This window comes from Gymnoscopelus microlampas, assembly GCF_963454915.1.
Source record: "Gymnoscopelus microlampas genome assembly, chromosome: 3".
In the NCBI taxonomy this organism is placed as follows: domain Eukaryota; kingdom Metazoa; phylum Chordata; class Actinopteri; order Myctophiformes; family Myctophidae; genus Gymnoscopelus; species Gymnoscopelus microlampas.
The window spans coordinates 51,170,807-51,185,702 of NC_139940.1; the positions used below are offsets into that span (position 1 = coordinate 51,170,807).

General features: G+C 44.2%; 1 protein-coding gene across 2 annotated transcripts in view; it reads right to left on the minus strand.

Moving 5' to 3' along the window:
* adamtsl4 (ADAMTS-like 4) overlaps window positions 1–14,896 on the minus strand; it is a 73,638-nt gene that overhangs the window by 43,405 nt on the left and 15,337 nt on the right. For both annotated transcript variants that reach the window (XM_084047785.1, XM_084047784.1), the window contains exons 3-4: window positions 14,728–14,896; window positions 7,458–8,073 (exon numbers count right to left, since the gene is read on the minus strand). The exon at window positions 14,728–14,896 is cut by the window's right edge and continues 364 nt beyond it. In XM_084047785.1, coding sequence (XP_083903911.1) covers window positions 7,458–8,073; window positions 14,728–14,896 — 785 coding nt within the window. The remainder of the gene's footprint in view (window positions 1–7,457; window positions 8,074–14,727) is intronic.

Below are 14,896 nucleotides of genomic sequence, written 5' to 3' on the forward strand. Positions count from 1 at the left end.
ACCGGTAAGGGGCCATTTGGAAACCCCTCAAGGGACCATGAGGGTCCCTGGACCACACTTTGAGACCCACGGGTGTAGCAGTCTTTCCCATGATCCAACAACATGCACAACATCAGCACCCTGACTTAATTAGTATCATTGGTAACACCTGTGACGGAAGTACAGAGGAGGCACAATTTCTTTCCAATGTGGCTGCTGTGCATAGCCTATTATATTGACATGGAAGTGGTCCTTGGTTGGGGTCCCCTGGCCTGATGCATATCAAACTGGGTGGTCCTTGACATTTAATATAGGACTAACTACACAAAAGAAAACAAGTCCTGTCCTGTGTGAGGCGCTGTTCCGACCCCCCCTTCATCCTTAACCCTTCACCCTTCAGGCCACACCCCCCGCCCCCCAGGTCTAACTTTAAAAAGTGTCCATGAGGCACATTCACTTCCATGGTAGCTCGCAGGTGCTGGGAAGCAACAACATGTCCTGAAAATAACCTCACTGGCAATATCTCTGTCTACGAGCACAACGACATCCACAACAGACAGACAGACACACGACAGACAGACAGACAGACAGACAGTCTTATTACACACACACACACACACACACACACACACACACACACACACACACACACACACACACACACACACACACACACACACACACACACACACACACACACACACACACACACACACACACACACACACACACACACACACACACACACACACCATTGAGTCTCCCAACTCAATCTCTATGTTTAACCTGTCTTTTTACAACTACCACTCTTTCTCTCAATATCCATCCATCCATCCATTCATCCACCCACCCACCCACCTACCTACCTACCTACCTACTAGTGGGGCATATTAAGTCAATATTCCATCAGAATCTTTCACTTGGTGATACAAGCACCAAAATTGGCACAAATGATGTCCAGGATGTACTATCTAAGAAAAGTACGAGATCCAGCTGACAATCCAAGATGGCCGCCAGTTTTCAAGATGGCCGCCTCATCAAATGCAAAATAAATGTTTTTTGAAGTAAAACTTGAATGAACACAAATGTATTAATGATCCAAACATCAAAATGAATGTATTCTGACTGGAAGAACTCAATAGTGTCAATTGAATTCCAATATGGCCGCCAGTTTTCAAGATGGCGGTTATTACGTGACTCAAAATGAGCATTTTCGGAAGCTGTCTGATCACAGATATTGCATTAAGTTGAAGGGAAACATCCATGATCATTCATTGAAATGCTGTGGTCAAGCTCTATTGGTTTGTCATTTTTTATAAGAGTGATGTCAAAGCACAACCCGGGCACACTGGTGACATCACTGCTGTGAGACTCAGCATGGGGTTCAGTGTCGGCTTGTAGTGTACTAGCTGTAGGTGTAGTTTACTAACTGTTGTAGTGGTGTACTCATTGTAGTTTGTACTGTAGTATACGTTAATGTCCCAAATGCTAATAAGCCCCTGTATATATCTCAACTACAAGTTTAGTTTGTTGTAGTATTGTAGTTAGATTGCCGCACCTGAATTGACAGGATGTGCCAGCGCGGGAGACAAACAAACTCATCAGCCTTGAAGGCTTAAGTCCTTGCAACCACGAAGAAGCTGACTCCAGCATCTTCACACATGCTCTCCATGCAGCCAAGCAACAAATGAAGTCTGTGTTGATTGAGGCATGCAACACAGATATTCTTGTTGTTGCAGTCAGTGCAGGCTTAGAAATTATGTGGGTATAATTTGGCCAGGGTCAGTCCATTAGGTGATTGCCAATTCATGATATGGTAGTAATTGTTGGCCCAGAGAAATCCAGTGGCATGCTGTCCTTCCACGCCAGTGGAAAGACAGTTGTGTCAGCTTTTCATGGTAAAGGCAAGAAAACTGCATGTCAGGCAACAGTGTGCAAAATGCAAACTGAAAGCCCTGCCAACTGTGGCTGGCAAAAAGATGGAGAGGTCTGGACAATCCCTCCACCTATTGTTCAGACTTGTGAGCAGTTGACAAAATGTGTCTAAAAGACTGAATCCCGAGGACGATGCAAATGCTACCACTTCATGCTTAAGTGTACACAGTTGTGTGTCTGCAAATGTGAGGACTAAAAGAAGAACCAAACTGTTACGGTTTGGTTCCATATGACCAAAGTGCAGTCCAGTCCAGTCCAGTCCAGCATAATACAGTACAGTCCAGTACAGTACTACAGTCCAATACAGTACAGTCCAGTATAATACAGTCCAGTCCAGTCCAGTAAAGCACAGTACAGTGCCGTACAGTGCCGTACAGTATAATACAGTGCCGTACAGTGCCTACAGTGCCGTACAGTACAGCACAGCACAGTACAGTATAGTACAGCACAGCACAGCACAGCACAGCACAGCACAGCACAGCACAGCACAGCACAGCATTTGTATCATCATAATATCCAATAATTAAAATTTTGTAAATGCAGAATTGGATTTCACATACTCAAAAACATATATTTGGATGTATAGACCATCAAAATAGGATTATTCAATCAAAATATAGTTCAAACACCATTTAAAACCACTTTGAATGGCGGCCATCTTGAAAAATGGCGGCCATATTGTTTTTTCAAGTGGATCTCGTACTTTTCTGAGAGAGTAGGTTCTGAAGCACTTGTGTGCCAAATTTGGTGCTTGTATCACCAAGTGAAAGATCGTTTCAGCAATCTGCTCCACTATACCTACCTACCTACCTACCTACCTACCTATATCTATCTACCTATCCAGCTGACTCGAGTGTTGAGTTGAGTTGAGTTTTCCCCATTACAGTGTGTTCTGTGAGGTGTAAACTGTATCACTGTTATTATAAATGTATGGTATGCTAATTCACTTGAGTCTGATGTTAAAGGAACACTCCACTGTATATCAACTTGTGATATACTGGGTCCCCCCAGGGGTTCTTGAAATTCTTAATTATTGCTACTGTAGTTAGGGAACCAAAATGGACACTTACAGTTCTGTAACTCGGACAGTGTACAAATGGAACCAACAAGTCCATTTGGTTCCATTTGTACACTGTCAGGGTTATGGCGGTCGGTGGAATAATGCACACCAGACTGGGTGACCAAATAAAAAGGTCTGAGAACTATTGCTGTAAGTCGTTCAGTTGCATTTATGTAAAGGCCATTAGACCCCCATACACCCCCCATTTTTGCCAATATACTAACTGTACAATATACTGTACAATATAACGAGCATGTACGTCCCGCCCGGCATTCCGATACGCCACTGTTCTGTTTCCAGGCGTCACCGCACGGTGAAAAATGATTTGTGTGTTATTCTCAATGGGTGTTCTCCCCGCAGCGCCACGCTTCCAGTTGGTCCTATGGGCGTCACTTCACACGCCTCAATACTGCTCCACTGCAGTAGTATTCCTGTAGTATTTCAGTAATAGTTCACTAATTTCTGTAGTAGTTCAGTAATAGTTCACTAATTTCTGTAGTATTTCAGTAATAGTTCAGTAATAGTTCACTAATTTCTGTAGTATTTCAGTAATAGTTCAGTAGTAGTTTTAGTAGTATCTCTTTAATAGTTCCAGTAGTGCAGTGTCATTCATGACAACCAGCTGGTCAAAGACATAGAATTAGAACCTCTCTGCTAATGTACTTTCTTTCTCTGCCCTGCATTCCTCTCTCTCTCCCTCTCTCTCTCTCCTTCTCTCTCTCTCCCTCTCTCTCTCTCTCTCTCCTTCTCTCTCTCTCTCTCTCTCTCTCCCTCTCTCTCTCTCTACTGTGTGCAGATTGTTAAAAACAGAGATCTCTTTCACTTCTATTTAACTGTGTCACTCCTCCTCTCCTCTCCTCCTCTCATGCCCCTCTTCTTTACTCCTCCTCTCTTCCTGTCCTCTCCTTTCCCCCCACTCACTTCTAGGCAACTATGTAAACACACACACACACACACACACACACACACACACACACACACACACACACACACACACACACACACACACACACACACACACACACACACACACACACACACACACACACACACACACACACACACACACACACACACACACACACACACACACACACGCATGACTCTTATGTCATGTTCAATGTGAACACACACAGACACACAGTTATTTATACACAGAGATAGACACACACGTAGCTACGGTGTATATATACACACAGATAGAGATAGAGATGATACACCTAGAGATAGTCTGTGTGTGTGTGTGTGTGTGTGTGTGTGTGTGTGTGTGTGTGTGTGTGTGTGTGTGTGTGTGTGTGTGTGTGTGTGTGTGTGTGTGTGCGCGCGCGCGCGTGTGTGTGAGCACACAAACAAACACACACAGGTCTGCACAAAGTCAGCAGACAGTCATCAGTCCTGTTAACATGTCCTTATCTCAGGAACACAGACAGACAGACAGACAGACAGACAGACAGACAATTTTGGGTGAGGAGATTGGTGTGTAGATGGAAAAAGAAAAAAGTGGTCCAAGTACAGAGCTAACGCAGGTCCAGTTCAGTCCAGATGGCCTGGTTATAACCATCTCTGTACCTACGCCTGTGTTTCTGTGGTGCTGCTATGACAACATCTGTCTACGTAGTTGCGCACCGAACACGAGCTTCTTCATAAAAATGAATTTTAATCCCTGTGGAGAGAGAGAGAGAGAGAGAGAGAGAGAGAGAGAGGGGGGGGGGGGGGGGGGGTGGGGGGCAGAAGGGAGTATGGAAGAATGCTGAGCTCATCTAAAGAAAGACCTGAGAATCTCACTGACCTACTATGGAGGTGGACACAGAGGCCCTTGTTTGCAGAGGTGAAATACCTTTAAAAAAAGCTCAGTGGCCTTGCGTGGTTAGGTTAGAGTGTCCGCCCTGAGATTGGGAGGTCGGGGGCTCGATTCCCCGGGCCGGGTCATACCAAAGACTATAAAAAAACGGTACCCCAATGCCTCCCTGCTTGGCTCTCAGCATCAAGTGTTGGCCTGGGGGTAAGTCCCTGCGACATATAGCATCATGTCCCACAAATACTAGTGTATCATATTATAAATACTAAAGCTACATATACGCCATAGTCAATGCTGTATGGATTTTTATGGGATAGTGTGTAGGAGTACGTGTATATACTGTATATGTGTGGAATATATATATATATACTATGTATGTGTGTGTGGTGGTTTGTGTGTATGTGTATATATACAGAGCAATGCTATAAACATACCTGTATGAATATGGGTAGGTGTGCATGTGTGGGTGCATGTATGGGGACATGCGCAGGTATGTGTGTATAGTGTGTAATAATAATGTATATGTATGTAAGTACGCCATGAGGCGTGCTTTGTGTGTAAGTCTGTAAGACTCCAGGGTATGGCCCGACAAGCCTATAGTGCTTCTCCCTAGCCCTTTTTCGGACTCTTGGACACTGCTGGGAAAATAGTGGCGATTTGTGAAATGTACTTCACTACTTATGTTATGCGTCCATTATCCAAAAAAAAGAAAAACTGAACTGAACTGAAGCCGCCTCACGCTACAGAAACAGGAGATAGGCTCCTGCCCTATGGGCCACATGGCTCGGCAAGGCTTACTTACTTACTTTACAGAAAAACTTAGACCTTCATTGACCAGAGTCCCCAAGGGGGTCTACAGTATATACTGTACTAAGCCGCCCTCCTTTTTTTCCCTCATACCAAATAGCTTGGCGGGAAAATAGCAGGTTTGGCATTTTTTTGTTGCCAAATATTCGCCCCCCAGAATATTCTGCCAAAAGAAATGTTCTCTCCATCCCACCATGTCTCAGTTCAATAAGCAAACAGCAGGAACAGAAAAACACACACACAACTACACAACTTCAAACAATTTTAAGATACACGCTGTTCAAAGCAGCCACACAGCATTTACAGTATGCACTGAAACACTGTACTGACTCAAGAGAGAGAGACCCAAAGAGACAGAGAGACTGAAAGGTACTGTAGAAACACAGAGAGAGAGAGAGAGAGAGAGAGAGAGAGAGAGAGAGAGAGAGAGAGAGAGAGAAAGAGACTGCCTCAAGGAGACTGAAAGAGAGAGAGAATACGAGAGAGATTGACATCTAGTCATCTAATATTCTTTTTAAGTATGACTCAAAAGCAAGGTATTCAGCTCGTTCAGAGCCGCACTTACTTCCATTATGATATTAAAGGTAGGGTAAGGGATTTTTATTTCATTGCTATAGAGTATTTGTTCAGTAACAGAGGTCTCCCTGTCTTTCCAGCTCTTTAATAAACAGAAAATAAATGTTCAGGTGGGTTGGGAATTGTCAACCAATCAGGAGAGAGTACCCACTTATCAGCTTAAATGTTATAGTGTTCCAGTTCCAATTGTGTCTGCTCATTTCTTAGTGTCATCACTTCCAATGTCACTTATCCTGTATCCTGTATGAGTTCTCTCTCCTGATTGGGTAAAATTGGTATCCCGACCTGAAAATGCATTTTCTGTTTACTAAAGAGCCGGAGAGACATGGGGTGGAGACTCCTGTTACTGAACAAACACTCTGTAGCAATGGTTACCGATTACTGTCAGAATATATAGTTATTTAACACTTAACACTTTAACAAAGGAATATCACTCACCCTACCTTTAAATTACCGGTAACGTATACAACTTGTGGGGAACAAATGAGTGGAGAGGTACTAAGTTAGCCTACTGGCAGTATGCACAAGACATGTGGTGCTGATCAGTCCAGTGGTTCGCATGCAAGATCAGCTTCAGACAAACGCACGCATGCACTCGCAGACAGACCCTCTTATAGGCAGCTAGCCTCTTTCAGACTCAAACCGTAAAAAAAACAAAAACATCACTAAAGTTAGAAACGTCTTGTCCCGGTCTGACTCTCCATAACCGGCCCATTTGCATTCATCTCCAAAAAAGGTTGGATTACTGTTATTTACTTTAATCTAATTTGAGGGACTCTTCCCTAAATGACTGCTGGAAGAGACTCCAGCTCAGTTCTTACTGGAACACTGTACTTAGATCACTTCATTGGCCCATGATTCAATGTACAATTGATTTGCAATGATTACTTTATACAGCGCTTAATGGTTTAAGCTCCTGAATACAGCTGTGACGTTCACTGACGGGTAACATATCAGACCTCTGAGATAATCAGTATTATATCTAGATCACCATATAGATGCTGTCGGGCAGAAACCTCTTATCTCCATATTTTTTACTTTTTGTGTTTTTTTGATGCCCTACTTGATCATACTACAGTGTCACACAAAAGCATCAAAAGTAGCAGATCTATAAGCTCGAAACGCGGCGCGATGCAGCGCGTTTCGAGCTTGTAGATCTGCTACTTTTGATGCTTTTGCATTTGAATCCTGAAAAGTAACAGTTTTGGACGTATGAGGTTTCCACCTGACAGAGACGATATGTTATGTGTAATGTAACAGCCTACTGTCTGAATGGATGTGGTGTCTAATGTATATTCTGACCTGAGAGAAGCATCGGCGAAACTCCGTCGGTCGCCCCGAGCAGGCGTGCCGCTCTCTCTCTCCGGGGTTCTGGGGGGGCACGCGGTGGAGAGGGGAGGAGAACGGAGGAGGCATGTCGGGGGAGGAGGAGGAGGAGGAGGAGGAGTACAGGTGAGTAGAGGAGGAGGAAGGGGCGTGCCCCTGAGGGGGAGGGGCGCGCCCCGGAGGGGGCGGGGCGGCAACGGAGCGCCAGTCGAAGGTGCGGCGCGCCGGGGCCGAGCGGGACGGAGGAGAGAAAGGAGCTCTCTCCCGCTCCCTTTCTCTCTCCCGCGCTCGCTCGGTCGGAGACGGGCGGGCGAACACCGTCTTCACCTCCTCCTCTCCGTCTTTCTTTCTGCTTCCGTCCTCCCCTCCTCCTCCCGGCTCCTGGTTGTTTCCTCCGCCTCCTTCTTCTTCTTCTTCCTCTCCTTCTGCTCCACCTGCCACGGGCGCGTTGTTGCTGTCTTGATCGGCGGTGCCGGCCGCCGTGGGCGTGGCCTCATCAACGGTGCCGTTGGCGGTGTGCCTGGTCTGGCGGTGCAGCGGCAGGGAGAAGGGGACCCGGCCGTAACCGAACTGACCCGGCCTGATGGGGGACCTGAGAGACACACACCAAGACCAACAACATTAGTCCAGGACGAGCCCCGTAATGTTAGGCACGATTTATACTTCGTTGTATGGCCGTATGTGTCGTGCGCCGCAAATAGCAGATCTATAAGCTCGCAACGTGCCGCGGAATTCGACATGTTGCAAGCTTACCGATCTGCTATTTTCGTTCCACAAAGCCGTTGTACAATGTAGCCTACATTAGAGCATACGACATACGACAGAGACACTGGCCCTCATTTATCAACGTGGTGCAGCCCGAATAATGAGCGTACGGCGTAATCACCGCAATTTTCGGCATTTATCAATATATCCTGACGTGGGCTTTATCCTACGGTACGCTGAGATCTCACGTCTGGTCGAGACCAGTTGTTGACGTTGGCTGCACCCGTTTATTCCATTCTAGACCTGCGGAGCACCATTGTCTGACTGTCTGACAAGCATCTGGACACATAATCCACTCCTAAATGTGTATATCTACACTAATAAATAATGGCTGTGAAAATATATCATTTTATAAAGTAATTTAAACAAACTGCTTTAACAGTCATTCAGATAAGATTGTAGATCTGTCTGTATTGAAAATAGCAGATCTACAAGCTCACAAGCCAGCATTGCATCGCGACGCGTTGTGAGCTTGTAGATCTGCTATTTTCAAAAATATACGAGCGCTTTTGCGCCGGGAGTCCCGGCCACGTTTTCATGGACAGTGAGGTCTACAAACTTACAGTAGCTTGTCCTATGTTATGGAGTTATGTCATAGAGAGTTATGTAGGCTACACAACCTGGCTGGGTTAAGGATATAAACCCGACGCTCCAATATTAACGTGGCGACACGGAATCACTGCATTCCGCCCGAGCCTCATGTACCGCTACGCTACGGACACGGACATGAAAGACAAAGTTGGGCGGGCGCGTGTGTGTGTATGTGTGTGTGTGTGTGTGTGTGTGTGTGTGTGTGTGTGTGTGTGTGTGTGTGTGTGTGAGAGAGAGAGAGAGCGAGAGAGCAAGAGAGAGCGAGAGAGAGAGGCGTGTGCGTGTGCGGCGAGGCCAGCGGGGGGGGGGTGGGGGGGGGGGGGGGGGGGGGGGGTTGGTTGGGCGGCTGTTTCTTATTGGCTTTTCATGTCTTTGGTCGTATTCTGGTTCGTCTTCATGTCGTAAAATCGGGGCGTTTTGAGAATATTTTAAGGGCGTGTTATTTAAATGACGCTCGTTTCAGCCGTGACATTTATCAATGCTGGGACCAAGTGTAAGCTCGGATCAGCTGTGTAGGATGCGTTGATAAATGTGACTTCGACGTTGGTGTACGGCCGAATATATGGAAAAATATACGCCGGTTTATACGCTGCGTTGATAAATGAGGGCCACTGTTTCTTAAATCTGATCTTTAGGACTGACTGTCCACACTGTTATTTGAAATCGATCAGATTTGTATACTCAGACATCGTCAAACTATCTGCTTTGGTTGCTGTGGCAATGATGCAATGACACAGGCGACGGACAAGCTCGCGAGACGCATTGTGGCGCATTTGAGCTGCCTGTGTGAACATAGCCCGAGACACACAAGAGACAAGACAGGGAGAGTCAGAAACAACTTAATTACAAGTTTGACACAAACAATGAATGATCGAAAGGGCCTCAGTGTGTGTGTGGGCATGCGCGTGTGTGCGTGTGCGTGTGCGTGTGCGTGTGTGTGTGTGTGCGTGCGTGCGAGTGTGCACACGTGTGTGTGTGTGTGTGTGTGTGTGTGTGTGTGTGTGTGTGTGTGTGTGTGTGTGGGCATGCGCGTGTGTGTGTGTGTGTGTGTGTGTGTGTGTGTGTGTGTGTGTGTGTGTGTGTGGGCACGCGCGTGCGTGCGAGTGTGCACGCGCGCGTGTGTGACGTAAAAAAAAGAAGCAGTTTCTCTGTATGACCAGTGCGTATCAGAGGGCAGGGTTTTTACAACACTACCCAATGACTCACAAGCAACATCCCCACGTTGCCCCGGCAACGCCCCAACACTGTCCACAAACAAAACATACTGAAACTCTATTAACAGCAGCTGTAAACAAACCACTTCACTAAGCTAGTCACTAAGTATATAAAACCACTGTTTCTCAATGTGGGGTCCGGGGACCCCCAGGGGGCTCCAAATGGACCCTTACGGGTCTGTAACTCTGAGAGAGTATAGTTAGAACCAAAGGGACCCTTATGAGTCTGTAACTCTGAGAGAGTATAGTTAGAACCAAATACCCTTATGGCTCTGTAATTCTGAGGGTGTACAAATGCAACCAAATGGACCCTTATGGGTCTGTAACTCTGAGAGTGTACAGATGGAACCAAATGGACCCTTATGGGTCTGTAATTCTGAGGGCGTACAGATGTACACTATCTGTACACTCTCAGGGCCCTATTTTCGGTGGTGTCTTACCCATTATCCCTAAACTTCTTTGCCATTTGTTACTATTTTTAAAAGCATTTTCAAATAGTTCAACTAGCCAATCTACATCGACACGTTTTGAGCTTGTAGATTGGGTATTTGAACTATTTGTAAATGTTTTTAAAGACAGGGTGCCGTTTCAGGGATTTTTTCACCCCCTAAAACATAATCATCAGGTATTATGGTTATACTAGGAGGAAGAGTTTTTTCAAAAAAGTGTACAGAAAGTGTTAAAATTATGTTTTTATGTGGACACGCCTCCAGTTCATTAAGTATACCTGGTTCTCACCTTAGCACCTCCTCCACCACCTTAGCACCACCCACCTGTCCTAGTCCTCCTGCTGTGTTATGATAATGAGGGGGAGGGCATGTTTTTACTATGTCACTAAAGCACTGTTTTTCTATTGGCACGTTTGACCCTCAAGGTTTCAGCCTCCAGGAAGAAACTCAAAGTAGTCAGAGAAGACATAAAACACCATAAAAACACCACCAGGGGGCTTAATAAAGTTCTATCAACTTCATAGACACATGAAAAACAGAAAAAGTGCAAAACCATGGCACCACCTCTTTAAAAATAGTAAAAAGTGGCAAATAAGTTTAGGGATAATGGGTAAGACACCGGCAAAAATAGGGCCCTCAGAGTTAAATGAACACTGTGGATTTTACAGTGTACATGAGGGTCCCAGAGATAAACCATTGTGCACTTGACTAGTACTAATGTCATGTCCAGGGGGTGTACTTGTACATCATGGCTGGGGGTTGTACTGGCCCTATGGCTACTTATGTACACTCTCAGACCTGTAAAGGGTCCATTTGGACCGCTGGGCGCTCCCCCGGACCAGACGTTGTGAGAACCAGCGTATAAAAGCAGATTATGTCAGCCTCTATTTGCTCTGGGTGGAGGAGGGGGTGATAAAAAAGTAGAGTGTTGTTCATCACCTACTTTGATAAGAATGCTGATGACATCAGAAGCTCTTTCTCCCATCTTCCCACCAAATCAATCATCTAACTCAGTGTTAGCCAGTGATTGGCCAACACCGGGGCTGGGCATCGACAAAATACTCAACGTCTAGAGTCAAAAGTATAGCTTCTCCTGGTCAAATATTGCTCAACTACAACTTACAAGTGAAAGCAATTCAGGTCAAATATCACTCAACTACATGTGAAAGTTGCTTGAAAATAAATTTGCACTTGAGTGTAGTGCTTATAAAATATTCAAAAGTACATGCTTTTGAAATACAAGGTACATTTTCTTTTTAATAAGCATTGCATGTATTGAAATGCAAGGCATAAAAATTAAAGGAAATCTAAAATGTTGAAAATAGCCAATCTACAAGCTCACAATGCGTCAGGCATAAAGATATGCTATTTTAGGGCTTAAATTAGGGATGTCCGATATTATCGGCCTCCCGATATTATCGGCCGATATTAGCATAAAAATTGATATCGGGAAAATATCGGTATCGGTTTTTGAAAAAAAAAAAAAAAAAAATGTTTTGCTTTATAAATAAGTTACAGGAGTTCTTACTGTATATGGTGTGTGTGATATGAAATTTGAGCTTACCCTAATCACAATAATCCCTGCATATATCGGTATCGGTTGATATCGGTATCGGTAATTAAGAGTTGGACAATATTGGTATATCGGTTATCGGTAAAAAAGCCAATATCGGACAACCCTAGCTTAAATGGTTAATTAATAATGTATTTTTTGGGTTTGTGTCACGGGGGACACTTTCTAGATATGTAGTATATTCAAAAGTACAATATTTGTCTTGAATGAATGTCATAAGCAAAAAAAAGATACTCAATATATATATAATGTATTTTTTACTTAAAAACACCTAAGTAAATGTATTGAGTTACTGTCCACCACTGAGGTTAATCCCAAGATAGATAACGTCGGACAGAAACTTCTTATAACTTGTGTGTTTTTTTCTGAAAATGTATTCCCAGCGTCACACAAAAGTAGCAAAAGTAGCAGATGTACAAGCTCGAAACTGAGCTTGTAGATCTGCTACTTAAGCTATTTTTGAATTTGAACCCTGAAAAGTAACTGTTGTGGACATGGTTTCCACTACTAGACAATACAGTATGTAACAGATCGTCTCCCATTCATTATCACCAGCATCAAACCCATCCATAACCTCAGGCTGCTACTAGACGGGAGTCTGCCTTTACGTCAGCTGAGAGTCACTCCGCTCGTCAACAAAGCAACCCTGGCCTTGACCCCCTCAGACGTCAGGAGCTACAGATCGGTATCGGTCCTTTCCTTTTGTTAACAGAACTCTACAATGAGTTGTTTCCAGCCTGCTTTCGCAGAATAACCTACCAGATTCCAACTCTGTCAGGATGCGTCGCAACAACAGAAAACAGAAAAGACACTAGTATAGAACCCTGAGGGACTCGTCACTCCGGTCAACCATATATTTATTTATTTAAGTGTCATGAAGTATTTCAACTATATATTAAGTGTTTAAACTGTTCCTCATGTTTGCTTGGGGATCCCGGGACCCCACTTTGAGAACCACTGTTCTAGACCTATCTGCACACAGTCAGTCACGAGTTTCTCCTGAGCCAAATTCCAATACTCAAATTTCTGGCTCCTCACTTCCTCCGTCATCTGTCCTCCAGCGTGGCGGTGTTACGGTGAAACTGGTGACCTGCCGAAATATGTGACCATCTTGTGGACTTCGCGTAACTTACATGGAGGTCTTTAAATACGTGGCCTAAATATCGCTGAGTTGAACTCTGCTCATAAACAAACCGCAATGGTTTTACGTTCGGACACTGACGTTATGCGACGTCAACGCGGATTATCACATATTTCGGCAGGTCACCAATTTCAGCGTAACACTGCCATGCTGGAGTACAGATGACAGGCAGAAATTTGAGAATTGGAATTCAGCTCTGGACACAAGCTCAATGGAGACTTCTTGTAACCTCGTGTTGCCTATTTTTCATAGATGCTAGTTATACTGTGCAGAATTTGGATATATATCACATATGTGTTGTTATTCATTTAGACCAGGGGTCTAAATGAATAATGTTTACCTGGTATCCTAGTTACTGTGCTTGTTTTCTCTGCACTCTGTTTACATGACGTTGACCAGGGTTCATGCCATTAACTCTGATCTCGCGCTTATTAAGTCACTCTGGATAACAGTGTCTGATAAATGCCAAAATAAATCGTTATATACTGAACTCAATGGTTCTCAAACGTTTTCATGTCAAGGAGCCCTATTTTGATATATACTGGACCGAGGACGTCCATCTGAAAATATTTTGTGCCGGGAAACCCCCATAAGAGAAGATTTGTGTTAAGAAAAAAACCTGACACGCTGTGAGCTTGTAGATCGGCTATTGTTGAATAGCTGAAGGATAACATTTAGAAAGTGGTAAAACGTTTTATGCCATATTAACTAATTTTGCTGGGTCACTGGTTTGCCCCCCGGCCTGCCTATGACCAAGAAGTGTACATGAGCAAGACACTTAACACCTAACTAAGCCCCCTAACTTGAAGACAGATGTGTCAGTGTAGTAGTAGTGTAAAATAACTCTGAAGACAGTTGTGTCAATGTAAATTAACAATGATTACAGATGTGTCACTGTAAGATGACCTTGAAGACAGATGTGTCATTGTAAGATAACTATAAAGACAGATGTGTCAATGTAAATACAGATGTGTACAGATATAAATAGAATAACTCTGAAGACAGGTGTGTCAGTGTAAATTAACTATGAAGACAGATGTGTCAGTGTAAATTAACTATGAAGACAGAAGTGTCAGTGTACATTAACTATGAAGACAGATGTGTCAGTGTAAATGAATATGAATACATATGTGACATTGTAAGATGACCTTGAAGACCATGACATACATTTGAAGAAAGACTGTTTAGAATCTTTGGTGAAACACACATCTCGTTGCTGTTTCTGTCTGAGAGCAGAAACCTTGTTGAGGTACCTTGTATCTCCATATTTCAACTTTTATTTTTTTCGTAAATTAATGTTCGACTTCATCATACAAGAGTGGTGAAAATAGCCGATCTACAAGCTCACAATGCGTTAGCGATGAGACATGTCAGCTTGTAGATCAGCTATTTTCACAATTTTTAAATGTTTTTAAATTAATGAATAATAAAGGATTTTTTTTTTGGACATACAAGGTTTCCACCCGACAGCAACAAAAAATGAAATAGTTTTCTAATTGACCAATCCCCTCACCTCCTGGAGTTCAGCCCCTCCCTTCTCGTCCCGCCTCCTCCTGGCCTCTGTGAGCCCGGATTGGTCGGCCTCCTGGTGATGCGTGTCGGCTGGTTGTATCCGTGCGACGTGCCGCGGTAGGGGGACCGGTACACGGACACAGGGTCCTGATTGGCCGGGGAGAATTCCG